The sequence below is a fragment of the Parasteatoda tepidariorum genome, chromosome 10 (genome assembly GCF_982258835.1).
Source record: "Parasteatoda tepidariorum strain Cologne lab strain chromosome 10, Ptep-v5.0, whole genome shotgun sequence".
NCBI classification, from domain to species: domain Eukaryota; kingdom Metazoa; phylum Arthropoda; class Arachnida; order Araneae; family Theridiidae; genus Parasteatoda; species Parasteatoda tepidariorum.
This window is the reverse complement of record NC_141764.1, coordinates 63,847,051-63,867,923: the sequence shown is the minus strand read 5'-3', so window position 1 is coordinate 63,867,923 and position 20,873 is coordinate 63,847,051. Positions and strand designations below refer to the sequence as shown.

Below are 20,873 nucleotides of genomic sequence, written 5' to 3'. Positions count from 1 at the left end.
TTTACTTATATTTTTAGTTATTCCAAACCTTAAAATTAGATTATTTTTGGGAAAAGAGAACCCAAGTTGTTGAATATATACTGGGTACCCCAAAAATTACCGACAATTTGAAAATACGGAAGCATGTATAAATATTTAGATCTCTGAACCATAGCATTCCTTCTAATCAAATTTCAAATTTAGTAACAAAGTTCATCAACAGATGGCGCTGCTAGCTTAGAAAAGCGTTTTTTACAACGTGTCACACCATTTCATCTGAAACATTTTCTCAGGCATCTATTACTTTTTGTCCTGAAACTGAAAGCCATGTTGTTGCGGAGACTTGGTTGTTTTATGTTTTTCTCTATTGATGTTATTTGACATTTAGTGACATTTTCTACTAATTTTAAAATTTGGTGGGAATAAATCGCAGACCAGAACGCAGCAGAACGTAAATGTCTTCCTACTTCTGCCTTTCTTTATGTAATATTTAAAATCGTTCTTCGTTTCAGGACATGTGTACCAGTAGTAATAAAAAATATTTACAATAAGACAACATCACAGAATGACATTGACCAAACTTTATGTTGTTGTTAATAATAACTGGTTAACGCTATAAATTCGTTTAAATTATTCATTTTAACCGGTTTATTTGGTTATTCTTAATATTGACCGGTTAGTATTAATAATAACTGACTATTTACATAGACCGTAACATATACATAAAATATTATTTACTATTTGCAGCAATTGGAAAAAGAAATTTTATCTTATAAAGGAAGATTTGAAACAATGCAGATGAAAACTGCAGAATCCAAGCAAAAACATTCCAATGTAGATTCATCTTATAATGAGAAAGAAAATGCTACTTTGCAAAAAAGGTATGAAAAATAAATACGTTGTTAATTTCGTTGTTTCAGTTCTCTATTTGTTAAATACATTCACTTCTTCAGATATGTTATTTTCATACTATTTTATTTTAGGTACGATAAATTGAAAAGTATGGCATCCAAGGTTGCAAATTCATTAGCATCAGCAGTGGAGCGTCGTTATCAAATGGCTTTGCAAGATTTCCAACGGTGGATGATAACTAATTCGGAGAAAGCATCATCCTGCAATCCTGATCTTTCCGGTGACCGTTACAGTTTAGAAGCCAAAATGGGCATATTACAGGCAATTACTTAATTTTAATATATAAATAAACTTTACATAAATAAACTTTAGGTATCCGGCTAGTTACGACAGCTTTTTTCTTAAATATTAATACAAAATTTTGAAAAACTAGTTTGTTTTATCATGTGTAAAAATTTATAAAACTAGCAAAAAATAAATATTTGTATCGCCTTTTTGGTTTTTAAATGGTGACTTTTAGTTAAAAATAAGGCATTTTATGCAAAAACGTTGAACACTGTAAAAAAAAAATTTATCCCCCAAAGCAAAATATCTTTTCAGAATTTTATTTAGATGACTATTATCTATGTTACGAACTATTATCTTAAAAGCCACTGAGTTAGGGATCAATGTAGTTGAAAAGGCAAATTTTTAGAAATTTTTTCACTTGTCTTTGGGGAAAACATTTTTAAAAAATGAAATTCAACTTTTTCTGTACTAGTCTTTTTTCTTCAAAACAAGTGTGCTATAATTATAAATACTCATGAAAAATTGTAGACAATTATTTTAAAAACAACGTGAGATATAGTGTTTACGGTGGTGATTTTGATCTGATTTTGAGATAAACGCATTTAAAGATTTAAAAAATCATTAGTCTATCCACTACTAGCGCCTCGCAAGAACTTCTATAACTTTGTAAATAAATGGAGAACAGACAAAAGTAAAGTATTTTTAGAAATCTAAGATTACAGAAATTTAAAAATTAATAATAAACTCAAGTTGGAAATTATTTTCGAAATCATGTTTTTATACCTTAAACATATTTAAATATAATATGAATGTTTAATATCATTGTATCAACATAGAATTATTATTGTACTTTTACAAAAATAATTCTCAGTTAATTTACTCAGTGTATTCGCTATATTTTTACTTACACAAATGTAAGAACAAAGTCAAAATTATTTAATACATATATTACTTAAATAAATTAGTGAGACTTTTTTTCAGAATTTTTTTTTGATTGTAATCGATTAGCACAGCAAAAGATATTTCTAAAGTCGTTTTATTTTATTTTTTTACTTATTATATCTTTTTTTACTTAATCAAGGGTGAAAGTTGATTTGGAATTTTTATCGTATTTTTTTCACTAAAAAAAAACAAACGTTTTGCAGAATTTTTTTTCTTCGAGATTTGATATGTTTAATTTAATTTAAGTGATGCGTATTAATTTATGACGTCCCTTATTATTCTGCTATAATACTGAAAACATCTTAAAACAATATCTAAAATATAAATTAGTGATATCTGTAGATAATTACAGTAATAGCTAAATTACAATAAGAATATAATAAACTTCATAAATCTTCTTCGATAAAAATATAAAGTGATATTTTAGGAGTTCGAAACTAAATTTTAGTATTTTCGTCAGTCATGGAATAGATATAAAGAAGCAAACACGAACTAAAACATGATTACTCACATTTTGCTTATATATCTTAGATTTGATTTTGCTGTTACGAAATTCTCTTACAAGGAAAAAAAAGATTTCTAAAATTCACATTAGAAAAAGTTATGAAAAAGTGATATTTGTTTTTAATAAACTATTATTGGCAAAACAGCCTCTAAAAAGAAATTGAAAACTTGACTAAATAAATAAATAAAATACATATTATTTTTGATCTTCCTGTCATATGCGCTCTTTTAATATAGATTTGTGATTCATTTGATGTATAAAATTGGCTAAATTTGTTGTTCAGAAACCTGAGATAATGATTATTTTGTATCAATTTCTTATATTATAATATAAGAAAACAAAATCTAATAACAATAATAATGCTAAAGGTATGAAAAGGTAAAATAAATTGTTTATTTTATGAGAAATTAAAAAAAACAACAAATATTTGATTTTGAAGCCAATAACAACTTACACAAAAGAGTGTAAAGTAAATTATAAAAAAGGTGCTTTGCTTTATATAACTTTATATCATACAATTAATTTATCACATATACATTAATTGTTATCTTAATTTCGCTTTATGCTCAAACTCCCCATAAGAGGAAAAAAATAAATATTATTATGATAATCATTAAATGATCCTTTGTGATAAATCATCATAATAATCAATGATCATGTGATATGATTATTCATAATTTTATAATTTTTTTTATAGGAAATTGAAAATAGTATAGTTCACGGAGAAAGTAAAAAGATAAAGTTGGAAGTGACCGCGGGTAATTTCAGTCAGGTACTTCCAACTGATCGTCATCCCGAAATACAGTCTGTCATCGAACAAGCAAACATTGATTGGGAGGCATTCAATACATCCATTGCTAACACCAAAAAACACCTTCAAAAAAGTTTACTCCTTTGGCAAAAATATGAAACTCAAAGTGAAAGTTTTAGTTTATGGCTGAAGGATATGGAATCAAAAGTAAAATGTGCTACAACTCAACCCATTGAATTAGGAGATATTCAACAACAGCTTACTCTCATCAAGGTATGTTATTTCTTAACTTCAATTAGAAAATTTGAGATTATTTGAAAACGTATGTGGTGGCTTAGAGGATGGAGCATTCGCCTATCAATAAAGTGACCGGGTTTGAATCCCAGAGAAGGGTTGTTAATATGAATTCCGCACCCAACTAGCGCATACCACAGTGCTGACGTGAAATTTCCTCTGTGGTAGACGGATCATGGGCTTGAGTCCCCTTGCTGTCAAGCTAACCTTGGAAGATATACCTGGTTTCTCCTCTCGATCTAACGTAAATACCAGTTAGTTTCTTTAAAAAGTTCTCCACGGAGGCAAATTTCTCCCAATACTTGATCCAAGAATTCTCTTGTCTTCCGGATTGGCTTCAAAAATATAAGGCTACTGAGTTCAATATTAGTAGTCGTAAATCCAAAAATTGGGTCACTGTTCAACGACAGTTATAGCATTATAAAATTAAGAACAAAAAAATAAAAATGTATGAAAAATATATTTGAATTTTTAATTGAATTTAATATTAGTTCGTCTAACGTTATCCCCCTGGAAAGCGGAAATTTTTTGGTACAAACGTATCTCGAGAACTTATTTTGATGTCATATTTTTGTATTTGATTAAAATCTTATAATATGTGAATTCGTTGAAGAAAAAATTATACTGTTGATGTTGTTGTTCATTTACGTCGTACTAGAGCTGCACAATGAGCTATTGGCGTCGGTCTGGGAAACATCCCTGAGGATGATCCGAAGATATGCTATCACAATTTTGAACCTCTGCAAAGGGGAGGGCACCCCCGCTTCGGTAGCCCGACGACCTGCACGCGAAGTCGAGCACTTTACGGTAGAACAGTTTAACGAGGACCAATACAGCACATCCTCGGTCCCAACACAGGCTGATCCAAGTGGTCACCCACCCGCACCCTGACCGTAGCCAGTGATGCTTGACTTCGGTGATTTGCTGGGAACCGTGTCTTAACGAGCAGTCCACTGCGGGACTATACTGTTGAAATACTTAAAAATCGATATTTTAATTAGCTATATCACGTAAAATATTTTTGTGCCAAAATTGATTCGTTTCACCTATTTTTTATAACTCTTAGGTCTTTATTTTTCGTTAAAATTAATCATTTTTGATTAACAGTTAACATCATTTTAATGCAATCAACAATGATAAAGTTAAGCCCAAAACAAAATAATTTCAAAAAAAGAAAGAATATTCAAAATATTAGTTTCACTATTTTTCTGATTTTGGAAATGTATGTATTTAAGTTTGCACTCACAGAAATAAAATCTCACTTTTGACGATTTATCAATTTTTAAACTGCACTTAGTTAATTATGAGAAACATTACGTTACGTAATTACGTGATTTGTGACAAAACGTGAACTTTGAAATATATGACGTAAATGTTTTCTTAACTCGGAAACTTATCGCTCCCTCACAACCTTAAATCAACGAATGTAATTCTTAATTTGACGAAACTAGGATGAGAAATGCTAAACAATTCTTCACTTTTTCGAAATTTCCTTACTCGAAGAAATAACTATAATTATTTCACCACTTTGACAAAATGCTCGCTCGGAGCATAGGCCTGGAAACTGTTGCGTCAAAAACGAAGAAAGTTTTCCAAAATTTGATTTCGTGAATTGATCAATATTTTACTGTATATTTGTTGCAAACTATTTGACATGTATTTAATACTACATACATATTGTATTAAATATTTTCAACACATTTTTACATTTAATTCTGTTTCATTTTATTTTTAATATCATCAGACTCTTCAAAACGATGTGAAGAACCAAAAAACTAAACATGATGAATTGCTGGATATCATACAACAAATTTGTCTTGAGTCCCCTGAAGTTAGATTAAAGACTCAATCTTCTCACATCACATCACGTTATCAAGCACTTGACAGAACTCTTCAGGTAAAAATACAAACTTTGTCAAGTTTCTATCATAAATCTAAAGTAAAAATAATTTATGACAATGTTTTGACTAAATGTTAAACAATCGATTAAAATGTGTCCTAATATTAAAGCCACAAAGTTCAATAAATCTTTATCCTGCATAAAACATGATTTCTAACACAAATTTTCATTCATTACATTTTGAGAAAAATTACTTCTTTTCTTTTACATCCAAAAATTTAATTTATCCAGTGCTATATAAAATAATGAATGTTAAGAAAGAATGAAGCAGCGGAAATTGATTTGAAAAAAGAATGCATATTTAAACAAAATACCGATTGAAAGTCTCATACGAATTCAATGAAGTAAACCGTATAAATAAAGAATTCTGAGGAAAAATAGAAGCCCATATGTAGATGAATAGTTTCTAACTATAGTTTCTACTTATATTCTAATATTTTTCAGCTATGAATGAAAGTTGAGAGTGCCTTTGAATTAAATTAAGCTTTAACTTAATTCTAACTAAAAAGCTTAATTGTGCAAATCTTTTGTAATATTCGTTTAACTTTAAATTTGGTTAATTGTGTAGCAACCCGAAATGAAATGATTGAGTCTGAATGATAAATTCGAAATGCATTCATCATTGGAATTCGATATAATACTAGAAGTTACAAAGACTTCAAGCGATAATGAATTTTTAATTTCATATTCTGCTAATCAAATAAAAAGCTACGCTATTATCTTAAAACTTTTATGTGAATGTTTCATCGAAATGTCAAATGTAAAAACTAAAACCTTTAAAATAAACTGCGAAGGTAGTTATTGTTTTAGCCTTTAATGTATAATTCGTTCACCAGGAGTTGACTCCTGTCTCCGCCTTCATCACGTGGTATCTGCCAATGCTATTTCGCTATTTTTGGGAGAAGGTTGTGAACAAGGTTGCTATTTGGCAATCATACGACAAAAATATTTATTTCGCAATCTTTATGTGCATTTTTTTAACATTAAATGTGTCATAAATTTGATATTTCTCTCTTTTGAGTGAATAGTTTGTCTTTTTTGAGACATTTTGCAGGGAAAACAGAAATTTTTAAATTTAAAATACATTTAAGTAGCTAGAGTAACAAAGGGTATAATAGCAGATGATAAAGCGTATTAAGTGACTGAAAAAGAATTAACTGTTTGCGTTTGGTGCGCATTAAGGGTTGTTTCAATTTCAAGCGCGGAGACGTTTCTCTTCTTACTCCAGTGCTGAAATGAACTCTTCGTTGGAGCTAAGTGCCAACTCCTGGTGAATGAACTATATTTGTAAATACCGTGAAATCACCCTTTTTTGTAATTATCGTTACATCGGTTTATATATAATTAGCCGCATCTCGAGGTGCTGATTTTATATTTTGTAAGCGACGAGCACTGTATTAAGGCCTGGTTTCTTAGGACAGGACGCCGTCAGCTGGAAATCAGCGCTAACCTCTGATTGGTCCATTTGTGAGTTTGATAGTATACGTCATCGAACGCTCATCTTGAACTACAATTGCCGTCCAACTCAACTGCAGTTGGATTACAACGTGACGCTAACCACAGAAGCAATGGCGGACAACATCCAACAGTACATTGAAATCAGCCAAGATTTTGATTTTGATATTAAACATAGCTTCTTCATTAAACATAGCACTCTTCATTTAGCTCAGCTATAATGTGTTTTTTCCAGGACAAAGTCATTATTTGTTCTCTAAAACACTGGTCGACAATAACAAAATCAATACAAATTCAAAATAAATATTTGTTTACGTTATTAACGCATGCGCAATAAGAGATAAAGTCTGCGTTGGACCGACTGCTCACGCTGAGCTAACAAAAAAGTATTTTTTTAGCGTCAGCTCTTCCTCAACTTTCCGCTGACGCCCAGATAAGGCGCTAGTTCTAAGAAACCAGGCCTTGAGCTAACAAACCAGTATTTTGTTGGCGTCAGCGTTACGTTGACGTCCCGCTGACGCTCCGATAAGGCGCTTGTCCTAAGAAACCAGACCTTTAGAAATAGTTTTTATTTCCACTACGTTAAAGCTATCATATAATTTTACCAATTCTATGAAAAACAAGTTTTCTTTTTCGTACTTAGGAGGCCTTAAAGAGGTTGGAAAATCTTCTTCAAGTTAAAAAAGATTATGAATTGTCCAAAACTAATCTTCAATCTTGGCTCGTAGAGATGGATCAGCTTTTGCAACCGAATCTAGATGTATCTGGAGATAAAGAAACTTTGCAAGCGAAATTGCAATTTCTAAAGGTACATGTCCGAAAGAATTTTTCTATTTATTCTTTTCAAAACCATATAATCGATTTAAAACTATAGTACATATTCCATACTACCATTTGATGTGGGTACGTTTAATAAAGCTCCCTTTTTTGTTTGCACGATATTTTGTTTTTGTTGCAGTCCGTTTTGATGTTGCTGTAATAATTTTTTAAAGTAATTTTTCCGTACTCGTCTTTGAACTAAATTTTACTCTGCAATATATGTTGAGAATTTTTTGAAAAAAATTATGTGCAGAGTACAATATATAGGGTATGAGGAAGTTTGTCAGACTAAATTCCAAAACTGACCAAATTGTGCAAAGCAATAGCCTTTGACATTTCATGTTTTAACTATCTATTAACGAAATTATCATAGTTTTAGAATTTAAAAGCCCTGCTTCGAAAAAAGTTATACAAATAAAATAAAAGTGTTAAGGGAAGTATTAAGACATTAAGGTATTTAATTTCTTTAAAATCAAATCTCAAAGTTTGGTAACTTTTTGTTGCAGCATAATTTTCAAAAAATTTAAATGACTGTTCTAGAATTTCGTTGCACCTTTGGATTTATTTAATTAGACTAACTTTTTAGAAAAAGTAATATTAGTATACTTAAAATAATGTTTTTGTTTGCAGAGATGGGAATTGTTTCATTTTAGTAGTTTTACCCTTGATGTGAAATATATCTGATGCAAAGTTGATTGTTTGATGTTGAATGTATTTGATGTAACAATGTCTTTAAAGTTGGAGAAAAAACTCATTGCACTGGCGTTTGTAACCACAGATCTGTTTAATTCCTTTAGGACCTGATGGTTAAAAAGGAAGAAAACGCTCCAAAACTTTCATCTGTCATCGATGCAGGTGAAGTGATATACCTTAGCCTGAGTATAGAAGGCCGAGATGAAATACGTAAAGAGATGAGATTGCTGAGAGATACTTGGGATGACGAGTGGGAGAAAGTCCAGTCTGCGATGAAGAACATCGAATCATCGTTGATGGCATGGGGAACATTTGAAGAAAGGTGAATTTGTGTAACTTTAGCTTAAAATTAATGTCATGTAGCTTTTTAGCTTAAAATTAATGTCATGTAGCTTTTAATCTAGAAATATCTTAGTAATAAAGCTTTTAAGCAAGCAGAATGTTAACAATAATTGAAGTAATTTACGCTGGCTAAGGTGAAAGTAAAACCAGTCAGTGTTATAAATCTAGCAAGCATTGTGTTTGACGACATAATAGTTTTACTAACTACGTTTCACTAAATGTCTGCATTTTAACATTTTTATTATATTAGGCAAGTCTCATGCTTTATAGTTAACTGGGAAGGAATTGTTTCTGGAAAAGACGCTTGAAATTGATTTAAATCAATTATAATTTCACTATAAGCACTTTTTATTGTTATTGCTCTTTGACAGTTATTGCTTTCTTTGCTCCGTGAGAGCTTTTTACAGTTACTATTGTAAAAAGCCCTCTTGCTCTCTTTTATAGTTACTATTGCTCTTTTTCGATTGTATACTTTCATTGCGCTTTGAGCCTTATTGTAGTTGACAATTATTCGTTCCATTCCTCTAAGAGATCTTTTTTACTGATTGTTCGATTATAATTATCTACATCTATTGGCACAATGAGTAGTTTACAATTTTTGCCCTTTTACAATTATTCTATCAGAACTTTTTGCACTTGTTTATCTTACAATTATTCGTTTTCTGCGCTTTGAGCTCTTTTTACATTTATTCCTCTAATACAATTAATTACATCTATTATTTCTAGTAATTATTTCCATTTTGCAATCACTGCCATTGCTTTCAAGAATAGAAGTTTTCTACACTTCTGTCAATAATTTATAGATTTAAGAGAAAATTAAAATTGTGTTCTAAAACTTCATTATTGTAATTTTTTTAGCTGCAAACAAGTGTCTGTCTGGCTGAATGATTTATCTGGACAATTGGGAAGGGATGTGCCATTAAAACCAAATTTATCAGAGAAAAAACTTCAGTTACAAGGTTACAAGGTAAAATTAATTTAATAACAATTTCCATTTACTGGAGTTGAAATATTTCTAACCCCTTATTTATTTGTTAATTCTTATCTACTTAAAATATTTTACTCATAAAATTCAACCCTAGTTTCTCAAAATTAAAATTTTTAGTTGCATTAATTTGATTTAAAATTTGTACTTTTAGTGGGTGTACGGTACACCAAAAAAATGCAGACCACCCTGAATAACTTGTGATCCAGTGTTTGGATTTTCACTAATAGTTCGTGCGATATTTAATTTCAAAAGAGTCAGGTACTTAAAATTCAATTTCTTAGGAACTGTTCGACTAATTTTGCTACATAAAATTCTTTAAAAAGATGCAAAATACTATATACCTTACAATTCAAAATTTTTTCGTCTATTTTTAAATAAAGTAATGAAAAATAATAAATATGTACTAAAAGTAGTTTTTTATGCATAAAATTATCTTTGGATAAGCAAATTTTATAATTGTGTGTTAAAAAAAAACTCAATTCACTTAAAAAGTTCTCGAGTTATAGTGAAATACCAAAAAGTAAATTTAACATTAAGGGATCAAACTTTGGAGCACTCTCTTGACCAAACTATAGAGACCATATTTCCCAGACTGTAGGTCAGAAACCCGAATCCGTTGAAAAAAAGGTGTGCTTATTCAGAGAAAAACGTTTTTGTGTCTGATTTCGTAACTTAAAATGTCGTCGGTACTAATTAATTAGTATGTTTGAGGTCACCCCTTTGAACCATTAAGATTGAGTCCGAGAACGTGAAGATCCGATATTAGGATCAAAAGTTATTTAGTCCGTTTTTTTGAGCAATGTACAATTTCTTTTTCATTCTATAAAATAATATTTTTCAGACTAATTAAAACATGAATGCATCAATGTCGATAATTTTTTAGCCTATGTCACTATATCACCATAAATATATTATATCACTATAGTATATACTGTGTCATATGCCATCCATATCTTTCATACTATGTCACCATAATTTATTTCAGGCCATGTCGCAAGGAATTTTGGCTTACCAGCCTGTTATTTTAAAGCTAACCGAGAAAGCAACATCATTGCCCGAATCTTTGTCCAAAAAGGAAGTTCAAGGGTTTAAATCAAAATATGACACTCTGATAGAAACTGTTAAGGTTTGTTAACTAAATACTTACTATTTTGCATTTTCATTGTGTGTTGTTTTAACCCTTTTCCTTATTTCTGCAGTCTGTTATTTTAATTTTTTTCACCATGAACACAGGTAAGGAACAAACTGTGTAACCCCTAACTTTTGACTGTAAGGGAGAGATTAAATCGGTGAAAAAAAGCTGTGATAGTTTTATATTTTTCTATTGGATAGATAATTCAAAAGGATAGTACTACGACTGCATTGCATTAAGTGTCATATTATTATACAGATTATTCCCAGCAAAATTCTAATGTAACTCTTCAAAATCAGTTTATTAGTAAATGATTTTTAAGATTTTCCAATAAATTTTTAAACAGTGAAGAATAATTAAGAAGAGAAATAATTTTGTACTAGTAACCAATAGGTTTTTAATTGAAATGCAAATTTTTTATTTAAAACTAGGGAGTTAAACACCCTGTTCGCTGCCGCTCACTAATCTCGAAGTTCGCTTTGCAATAGTTTTTTTTGTCGTATGCCTGTTTAGGCAGCGAGGGTGCGATTGTTCCTGTTTTTCAGTGGCGCCATCTATGGCCAGGAATTCGACTTCTGCCACGCCATTCACACAACCACAACCCGTTTATAGGGCGGGTCACATTCACACGCAAAGGATAAAGGACATAGAACACACAGAGAGAGAAAGAAACATCCATGCCTTGCCCGGGATTCGAACCCAGAACCTTTCTGATGCAAGGACAGTTCCCTGCCCCCTACGCAGGCCGGTCGGCTGCAATAGTTGCTGCCTTTTGGAATAAAACAGTTTTTTTTAGAAAAGTTTCAACTATTCAATTAGTATATTAAGGCAGTTAGTACAAAAACAAATAATAATTGTAAAACGGTTCATAAGATTAGAAATCGGTTTAAATAACTTTATCTTAAAATTTAGTATGGAATTATGTTATAATGAGAAGAAAAAAAAACAATTCTCCTATTTTTAAACTCTTGATTTAGAAAACAATTCAATCGAAATAAAAGAAAGTAATTATAACAGTGACAAAACTATTTATGAGAAAACAATATTATTTTATGACTTCCATTAATTCTATGCTGATGACAACCAAAACAATATGAAAATCAATGTGGGAAAACTGGATCGAACCCCGTGATTTTCCGGCCAATGAAAATGCAACAATGAAAAACTGTGTTAAACCTATATGTTTTCATGTTATATAGCGAAATTTCTATCAATTAAATCCAGTTCAGGTATTTTTTTTAATTGGTACTTTCGTTGAGTACTTGTTCATGTACGTCTTCCATTTTAAGTATTATTTTTTATTCATCTTAGGCCAGGATTCTACTTTAAAAAATTTTTTTCACTCTTAGTATAATCACGCATCCTGCAACCCAGTGATTTTTTTCTCTTTTTTTCTGCGTCATATTTATTATACTAGCACCGTTTGATTATCTTACACAGATTATGCAATACCTTTTACGTTCGGTGCAGTGACGGCTCTACTAGCTCTAGGGTCAGGCACAGGCCCATTTCATATTCAACTGAACAAGATTTTAAAAAATGCATGTAAACATTATCTTTATCGATATCTTTACGTGCTTTATAAAATACTTCCTTGTTACGCATTTCAGGATAGAATAGTTACGTGCGATAAATACGTGATTGAGCATGAAGTGTATTCTGAGAAACTTGAACAGTTTCAAGATTGGCTGTCCTCTTTAAAAGCGGCAGTTGACACGAACATCGACCATGGAGATACTGAAGGATTGAAAGTTAAACAGATTGCGTTGTCCGTGAGTATGATTTATATTATAACAGTTAAAGTTGACATATTTTAGCTTTCGTTAAACGCTTTGTATTTAAAACTAGATAGCAAGGCAAGGTGTATTTTAACTCAGCAAAACCCCTTTAATGTAAACCTAAAACGATTTGTTATGCGGATTACGGGTAAACCTTCCAACCTTAAAACAAGATCTGCGACAATCTGCTCTATTCTACTAACGTTACCCTAGTCTAAAACCTTGGAAAACAACCTTTTATATAAAAACCTTAAATCTAGGTTAACTTAGGGTTTTCATACGTGAAACATTCCTTTAATGAAGCTAGTGTCTCAAGGTGAAAATAATCTTAAATCTAGGTAATTATAAGGTTTCTTTTTGCAAAGTTTAATATGCTCAGCTAAAATCCGCCTTGTCTTGAAATTTTGAAGGACAATGTAATTTGCTCCTATCCCTAATGTGACGTCGACTAAATCGTCATTATGAACCTAAGTGACCATTTTATCTAAGTGACATTACTTTTTAAAAAAAAGCTTTAAAAAATAATTTTTAAACCTTTTAGAATAAAAGGTTGGAGACTGCAATATTTTTGTTTTATTGAAAAAACGTTTTTACTATAAACATTTTCGCCACTGTTTATGACGGTATATGAATGAACTGTAAATTTAATGATTGGTTTTAATAAAGGACAATACACCATAGAATGTCCTGAACAAACGAAAGAGCGATATATTTTAGTTGATACCAAAATTTTTTATTATAGGACGCTCCCTATAGATCATCCTCAACGAACAACGAGCAAAGTAATTATAAGCACAAAGATTAAGAAGCACTCACCAAATTGGCGAACTATCTTTACATGGCAACGTAACACATTTAGATTCATAATATTTAACAAATGCTTTCCGGGTAATGAACTTAGGTCATCATTAAAGAATTCATTTTAATGCTTAATAGAGCATAGATTAGGTGAAAGTCTTGGGAGAAAAATGTTCTGAGGGATATAACCTTTTCTACTAGCTGCTATATTATTTTGTAAACGAAATAAACTCATGTTTGTGAAAATTGCAACACCATGAAGGAATCGTCATAATTGAATGAAATTTAATACACAGTTGAGTGGTAGTGGTACAAATAAATGATTAAACTTTCAAAGCAAACAAACAATAACAAGAGATCGAAATCAGTATTTTGTGTAGCCACCACGCACAGCAATAAGCGCTGCTACACGACGTGGCATGGAGTCAAGCAAATTTTGAATGTCTGTCTGAGGAAGGGCATTCCATATAGTTTGTATGCGTACCCAAAGTTCGTCTGTAGAAACAACAGGACGAGGATCACGAGCGAGGCACCGACCAACGAAATGACACACATGTTCAATCGGTGACATATCTGGGGAATACGCAGACCAGGGAAGAGGCTGTACCTGCCACAATGCAAGGAAGGGTTGAACAGTCCCAGCAATATGAGGGCGAGCATTGTCTTGTCGAAATACAGCACCTGGCAAGGCTTGAACGACTGGAACAGCTTGGGGCTGTAAAACTTCACCGATGTACCGGTTGTTGTTCAGATTACCTACAATTCGTAGCAATTGGGATCGTCCATGATATGCTATGGCACCCCAGACCATAACTCCGGGTGTTCGTCCACTGTGGCGTTCGATAATGCACTCCGGAAAGTGGCGTTCACCGGCATACCGTCTGACATGAATGCGGCCATCATGGTACCACAAATTAAAGCGGGATTCGTCAGAAAACACGACTCGCTGCCAATCAGCACGCCAGTCCCTATGCTGATTGGCCCATTGTAGCCGCAGGCGGCTATGGTTTAGGGTGATGGTGATCCTGTACAAAGGAGTCCTTGCGCGCAGTCCACGCTTCAGTTGACGTCTACAAATTGATGAACCACACAATGAAACACATGTAGCTATTGACCACTGTACTGCCAGTTGTCTAGAGGGAGCCGTACGGTCTGTCAGCGCCATGCGGACCAGGTGTCTATCATCGCGAGCTGACGTGACATTTCGTTGTCCCCTCCCGGATTTCCGAGTTGTCTGACACTTGTCCGTCCACTGCTTCCAAACACGCATCACTGTGCTGCTGTTACGCTCCACACGAGCGGCTACTGCACAATAAGACAATCCAGCTTCACGAAGGCCGATGATTCTCCCCCTTTCAAATTCCGTAAGTTGTTGAAATCTCGCTCTTTTTCGTCGAAGAGGCATAAGTAACGTCTGAGCTAACGTTTACCACTAGCAGATAACCACCGATAACCATACACACCTCGCTACAGCCGTCTATTTAAACGGATCCATCCGCCGTTCAGAGGGCTCTGCTCAGCATACGTATGCGTTACCAGTCTGAAATTCTAATCATTTGCATATTATGCTCTACTTTGCATTTCCTGAAAATTTCAGCTCACTCGTGTAAGTCCTTCATGGTGTTGCTATTTTCACAAACATCAGTTTTTTGCATTGAAACCTTATTAATGTTTTGAGACTAAGTTTAACCAAGTAAAAATACTATTTCGACAATAATTTCAGTTAAAGATTATTTTCTTTTTTTCTTATTCATTAATTATGTTTGATAGACGGTGATGAGCTCTCTAGAAGAAGGTGAAGAGAAACTTCATGAGCTGCAACAAATACTTTCCTCGGTGCTGCAGCATACTGAAGCCGGTGGTCATGATGTCTTAAAATCTCATCTCTCTCAATTGAAAGATCAGTGGGAAAACTTCATGAAACTGTGTAGAGGTGCCCATGACAGCATTTCAGAAGCTGTTCAAGATCGGGGCAGCTGTGAAGAAACAGTCTCCCTCCTTGAGCAATGGATTGCTGAGAAAGACTCAATCTTACGAGAACAAATATTGCGCAGCAATTTGAAAACTAAACAAGATCAATTGCAAACCATGAAAGTTAGTATCAGATTATTGATAAATGGGGAATGTTGCATTTTATACCTTTAATGTATATGTTTTTAACAAGTGAATATTTTTAGTCCTATTTTTGAGGTATATTACGTTTAAAATAATTATTTATGTGTTTTAATTCTTTGTCTATATTTTTTTATTTTTAAAATGGTGATCATTTCTAATGCTTGTATATTGTATTAAATTGCCTGTGTTTTCTAAAGCAATGTCTTCTAAAACAAAGTTTTCTATAACATGAAAATTCAACAAAATATCTTTTCATAAAACTTTCTCTTACTTTGGGCTGAATTTGAAAACTGGTAAACTATAATTAAAACGGTTGTAAAAAATTGTCTATGCTTTGTAATAATCATAAAATTTGGGTGCGTGTTTTTTTTTTTAATAAATCTTAAAAGTGGTGTACTATGCAAAAGTTACTGACAGACAAGAAATAAATTGGACATAGTTTAAAAACAAATATTTTAATCGCAACATATCACTAATCTCAAATAAAAAAAAAAAATACCAAGAAACTACAGTAAGATATTACTTGATAAGAAACTTGGTTCGTTTCAAATATATACAATTTGTAGGATGGGCAAATCTGATTAAAATGCATTTCCACTTGCTATGGGGAAGTGGTGATGAACTACTGTCGGTAACAAGGGAATCAGCATTCATATAAATAAAACAAGATTCCAGGGCATCAAGATGGGCTGATGTGACTGGGGTAGTCAGGAAATAATTCCGGCATTGTCAACAATGCCAAAATCTCCAGAATCTTTTTTTATTTAGATGAGTGCTGATTCCTCTGTTAACGACATTAGTTCTTCACCAACTCTCCACAGCAAATGGAAATGCATTTTACACTGAATTGCCCCTCTCAGCCACTGTGGTTTTTCTTATTCTGTATTTTGTGTTTTTTCTCTCTCAGCTACTGTGGTTTTTCTATTTTTTTTCTTTGTTTCTCACGTTTTTTTCATTTTTTATTGGTAACTTCAAATCATTTTTATTTATTCCCATTTACGCTATGCATGTCTTGAAATTGGGTGCCTGTTTTTGAGTGCTTAAAACATGTTGACTGTTATATCCATCTTGTCTTTTTTGAAGCGAATGAAGTTTTTAATCAAATAATATCACATCACAAACTTATTTTCGATGATGTTAGTTTTCTTCGTCATAAATTTATCAGCGTAGAGTACTAAATCCAATGGATATTTTCAATTATTCAAACTTGGTAAATAGAGTTTGTGTTAAACATCTTAAGATTTCCTTAACCGACTAAATACCTTGTGCAAGGAAAGGCTATTAATATCAGAATGTGATTTGCATACCATTGCAAAAAATTCCTAACTCGTTTATAGCTCTGCTCTAAAGCTATTTTTGGTCACTTAAAAAACTACATTGACTATTTAAAAGTTTGGCTCGTAATTATTTCAAATTTAGAATGGGTTTTGTTCAAATTATTCCTTATCATCCTGTATATTGTGAAGTAATAATGCACTGTTCGAAAAAGTTAACATTTAACCTAACGAAGTTATTGTTTTATTTAAATAATTTTAAATTTCTTTTACTCACACTTATATCATGTTTTACTAGGAATTGGAAAAAGAAATTTTAACTAAACAGACAGATTTTTCAACTTTACATGCGAAACTGGAATCCATGAGAACCGATGCTACCTTTGTTTCCAGAATATCAAGAATTTTGAATAAATATCAATCTCTGAAAAATTCAGCCAAAGTATGCTTAACACTTTTTTACTTATTCCTTTTTACCAGTATTCGATATAAATTAATATTTAAAAATGATTATCGATTCAATCTAGGAAGCAGTAAGGAAATGGGATGCATATGTTAAGGAACACGAACTTTTTGACAAGAAATATTCAGATGTCCTCAAATGGCTTGAAGAACCAGAGAAAAAATTACAAGAAAATTCAGTTCTTTTTGGTGATGTCATAACTTTACAAGAAAGAAAATCTTGCTTGGAGGTATGGAATAAAATTTTCTAAGCATTTTATGAACTCTTAATTTATAAATTATCAATAATAAAATAAATTCAGTTCATGGTAAAAAAAAAAATTTCTCCATATTTGATTTTTTTCATTTCAAAGGACAATGTGTGCAACTATTTGCTAATAATATTCATAAAGGTTCATCTTTATTTTATCTATTTTTAAGTAATAAGCTCTCAGTCAACTTAATCTATCTTTTGATATTTTATAAAACCTAAGTGAAGAAAATTCCTTATTTATTAAAAGTGAAGCTAATTTTGAATATTTTCCACAAGTAGACCTGTAATCTATGCATATTTTTTGTTATGTCTCAATTTTCTCGGGATTCCTATTGTTTTCTGAATTCAGGTTTTTAAAAAAAAATCGAATTTCGGGTTTAAAGGTTTAAACCTACTAAAATTCTGATCGAATGCCCTAAAATCAACAATTACAGAAATAAAAAATTTTTATGTACATAAAACAATCAGCGAAATTTCTATTTTTATGAACGCAATATAGTTAAATGAAACATAATGTTTTAGCGAAAATAATTCATTTGTAAACAATTATAACTTCTAGTCATCTATTTAATACTATCCTACATTTAAAATTCCCTTTTTTAAAGAAACGTTTTTAAGGCTCTGTTAATTTTAAGGGCTGAATAATGTAACGATGAATACTTTCATGAAATTACTGATATAGTTATACAGGGTGTTTAGTAATATCTTCCCTTAATATACGTTTTTAGAACTATTGTCAAAATGAAATGAAGAAAAATGAAAGCATTAGATCCCAAATTATTGTTTAAACAAATGTAAAGACAAAAATGCTAGTGAAACCTTTTAAATCTTAGTGAGGGGGTTGGGATGAAAAACATCAAAACCAGTTTGATTTCCAGATGAAATATAGAGATTTTTCATATTGAAAAAATAACATTCGATTTTTCTTTTTTCTCAGTTTTGTCTTCTTCTCTAGTGTTTTTGATAGTTTTTGTTAATGTTTTTTTTTCTTTTTCGTGTAAATACCAATTTACGACTTCTGCTGTGTATATTTTTTTACTTCATTCTAATATGTATTCTAAAAACATGCATTAAGTGTGGTGATTACGAAATATCCTTCATAATATCTTTTTACTGAGACAATCTATTATTGGTGTAGTGTTAACGTCGAATGTTTCTTAATGAAATCTTTATACTTTACCTTTTTAGAATCTGTGTGATCTGTTGTCTCAAAACCTCCATCAAATAGAATCAACTGTTGAAATAGGAGAAAGATTATATTCCTCAACATCACCAGAGGGTAGAGAAACAATCCGCCAAAAAATAAGGTTACTTTACAACATCATATTTGTCGGAGTTCTTACTTGTTTTGCATTTTTTTATTTTTCAGTAATATTTAGAAATATTTTTATATCCTTGCAACTTATTCTTTTGTATTTTAAAGTATTCAAAATTCCTATATATTCCCAAAACCTATTTTCTATTTTCAGAAATATAAAAAAATTGTTTTAAAGCATTATTTTATTACTTGATTAAAAACTTCATTCGCTTCTAAAGTGAATGAGAAATCACAGTCGGTATATTTTGAGCACTGAAGCACAGGCGCGCATTTTCAAGACTTGACAGGCGTAAATTAGAAGAAACAAAAGCAATTTAAGATATAGAACGTAAAGTTGCGAATGAAATATGGGAAAATAAAGGTGAGAAACAAAACTAGAAAAACCACATTAGCTGGGAGAGGAAAAAAAATGAAAAACAGAGCAAGAAAAACAACAGTAATCGAGTATCACCTCTCCATAGCGCGTAGAAATTCCTCTGCTCTCCATTTCCTCTGTTTTGCCCCTCTCGGCCACTGTGGTTTTTCTAGTTCACCTTTATTTTTCTCTTTTTCGTCTGCAACTTTACGTCTTAAATTTTAAATCACTTTTGTTTCCTTTCGTTCAAATCTGGATAGCCTTGAAAATGAGCGCCTGTTTTTGAGTGCTCGAAACATGTCGATTGTTTTTACCAATTTGTACATTTTTGAAGCGAATGAAGTTTTTAATCAGGTAATATCTTACTGCTTCCGTTTCCAGGGATTATTAATTTAACATTATTTTACCGTTCAATATTGATTGAAACAGGTTATTTGCATGTTTTGTTTTAACTTTATTTCTGACTCTCACTTTTAAATCGAAGTGAAATTGCATTGGGGTGCTATATGTTATACATATTGTATTTCTTAATGAAGAATTTACATTGAAAATGTGTTAATAAATTGCAGGAGTTTGCAAAAGCAGTGGGAAACACTACAAGAGAAATGCAGTACTACCTTAAGGTCTGCTGATTCTTGCTTGCAAAAACTCATTTCTTTTTCACAAGGTCAAGAAAGACTATCAAAATGGCTGCAGGAGGTTGGTTTATCAGTGCAACAACATACTGAACCGAAATCGACTTTGCAGGAAAAGAGGGCACAATTTCAAAGTCAGAAGGTAATAAATTGACATTCTTAGTAAATCTCTGACAGTTTCATAAATGCACATTGAAACATTGGTGAAAATAATTTTAATTCTGATTTTTTTTTAATTCTACATTTTAAAAAAGTTTCAACTAGCTCAGAACATGAAAAATATTATAAAACTGCATTGAGAAACATACTTTATGTTTTTTATACAAATTCTAGTTAAAGTTTTATTGTTTTCAATATGCACTGCACTAGCATAATTTCGATATCTGCCAAACCATTCCATAATAACTGTCCTTAATATGCATTTTTTAGAATCCTTGAGAAGTTTAGGAAAAAAAAAACTATGCAAATTCAGTCGTACAAAGTAATATTTATTAAAGAAAATGTTTCTAAATTATAGCTTATCACTTTTAAGTTTAGTGAGAGCAAGGGATGATTTAAAACCTTTTTGAGGATAAAGTATAAAGCGGATGGTCCTTTCCTCTATTAATCTGATCAAAATAATAATTTATCTGAATTTTGAAATCTATTTGTTTTCTCCACTACAATTAAATTTTCTAATCGGAATATTTCTTTCAGAAATATTGGGAATATTTTAAGAACGGTCATTGAGAAACAGTCTTTATTGATCTGAATTTTGAAATCTGTTTGTTTTCTCCATTACAATTAAATTTTATAATCAGAATATTTCTTTCTGAAATATTGGGAATATTTTAAGAATGGTCATTGAGAAACAATCTTTATTGATCTGAATTTTAAAATATATTTTTTTCTCCATTACAATTAAATTTTATAATCAGAATATTTCTTTCTGAAATATTCGGAATA

At 31.4% G+C, this 20,873-nt stretch overlaps 1 protein-coding gene across 1 annotated transcript in view; it reads left to right on the top strand.

Annotated features, from left to right (window-relative positions):
- Positions 1–20,873, top strand: part of LOC107446265 (Muscle-specific protein 300 kDa) — a 306,758-nt gene that overhangs the window by 147,462 nt on the left and 138,423 nt on the right. Inside the window, 14 exon segments of the mRNA XM_087154058.1 lie at positions 727–860; positions 963–1,152; positions 3,264–3,590; positions 5,356–5,508; positions 7,610–7,774; positions 8,583–8,800; positions 9,679–9,787; positions 10,794–10,934; positions 12,551–12,712; positions 15,287–15,610; positions 17,204–17,347; positions 17,433–17,597; positions 18,809–18,927; positions 19,863–20,070. Of these exon segments, the coding sequence (XP_087010184.1) occupies positions 727–860; positions 963–1,152; positions 3,264–3,590; positions 5,356–5,508; positions 7,610–7,774; positions 8,583–8,800; positions 9,679–9,787; positions 10,794–10,934; positions 12,551–12,712; positions 15,287–15,610; positions 17,204–17,347; positions 17,433–17,597; positions 18,809–18,927; positions 19,863–20,070 (2,559 nt within the window).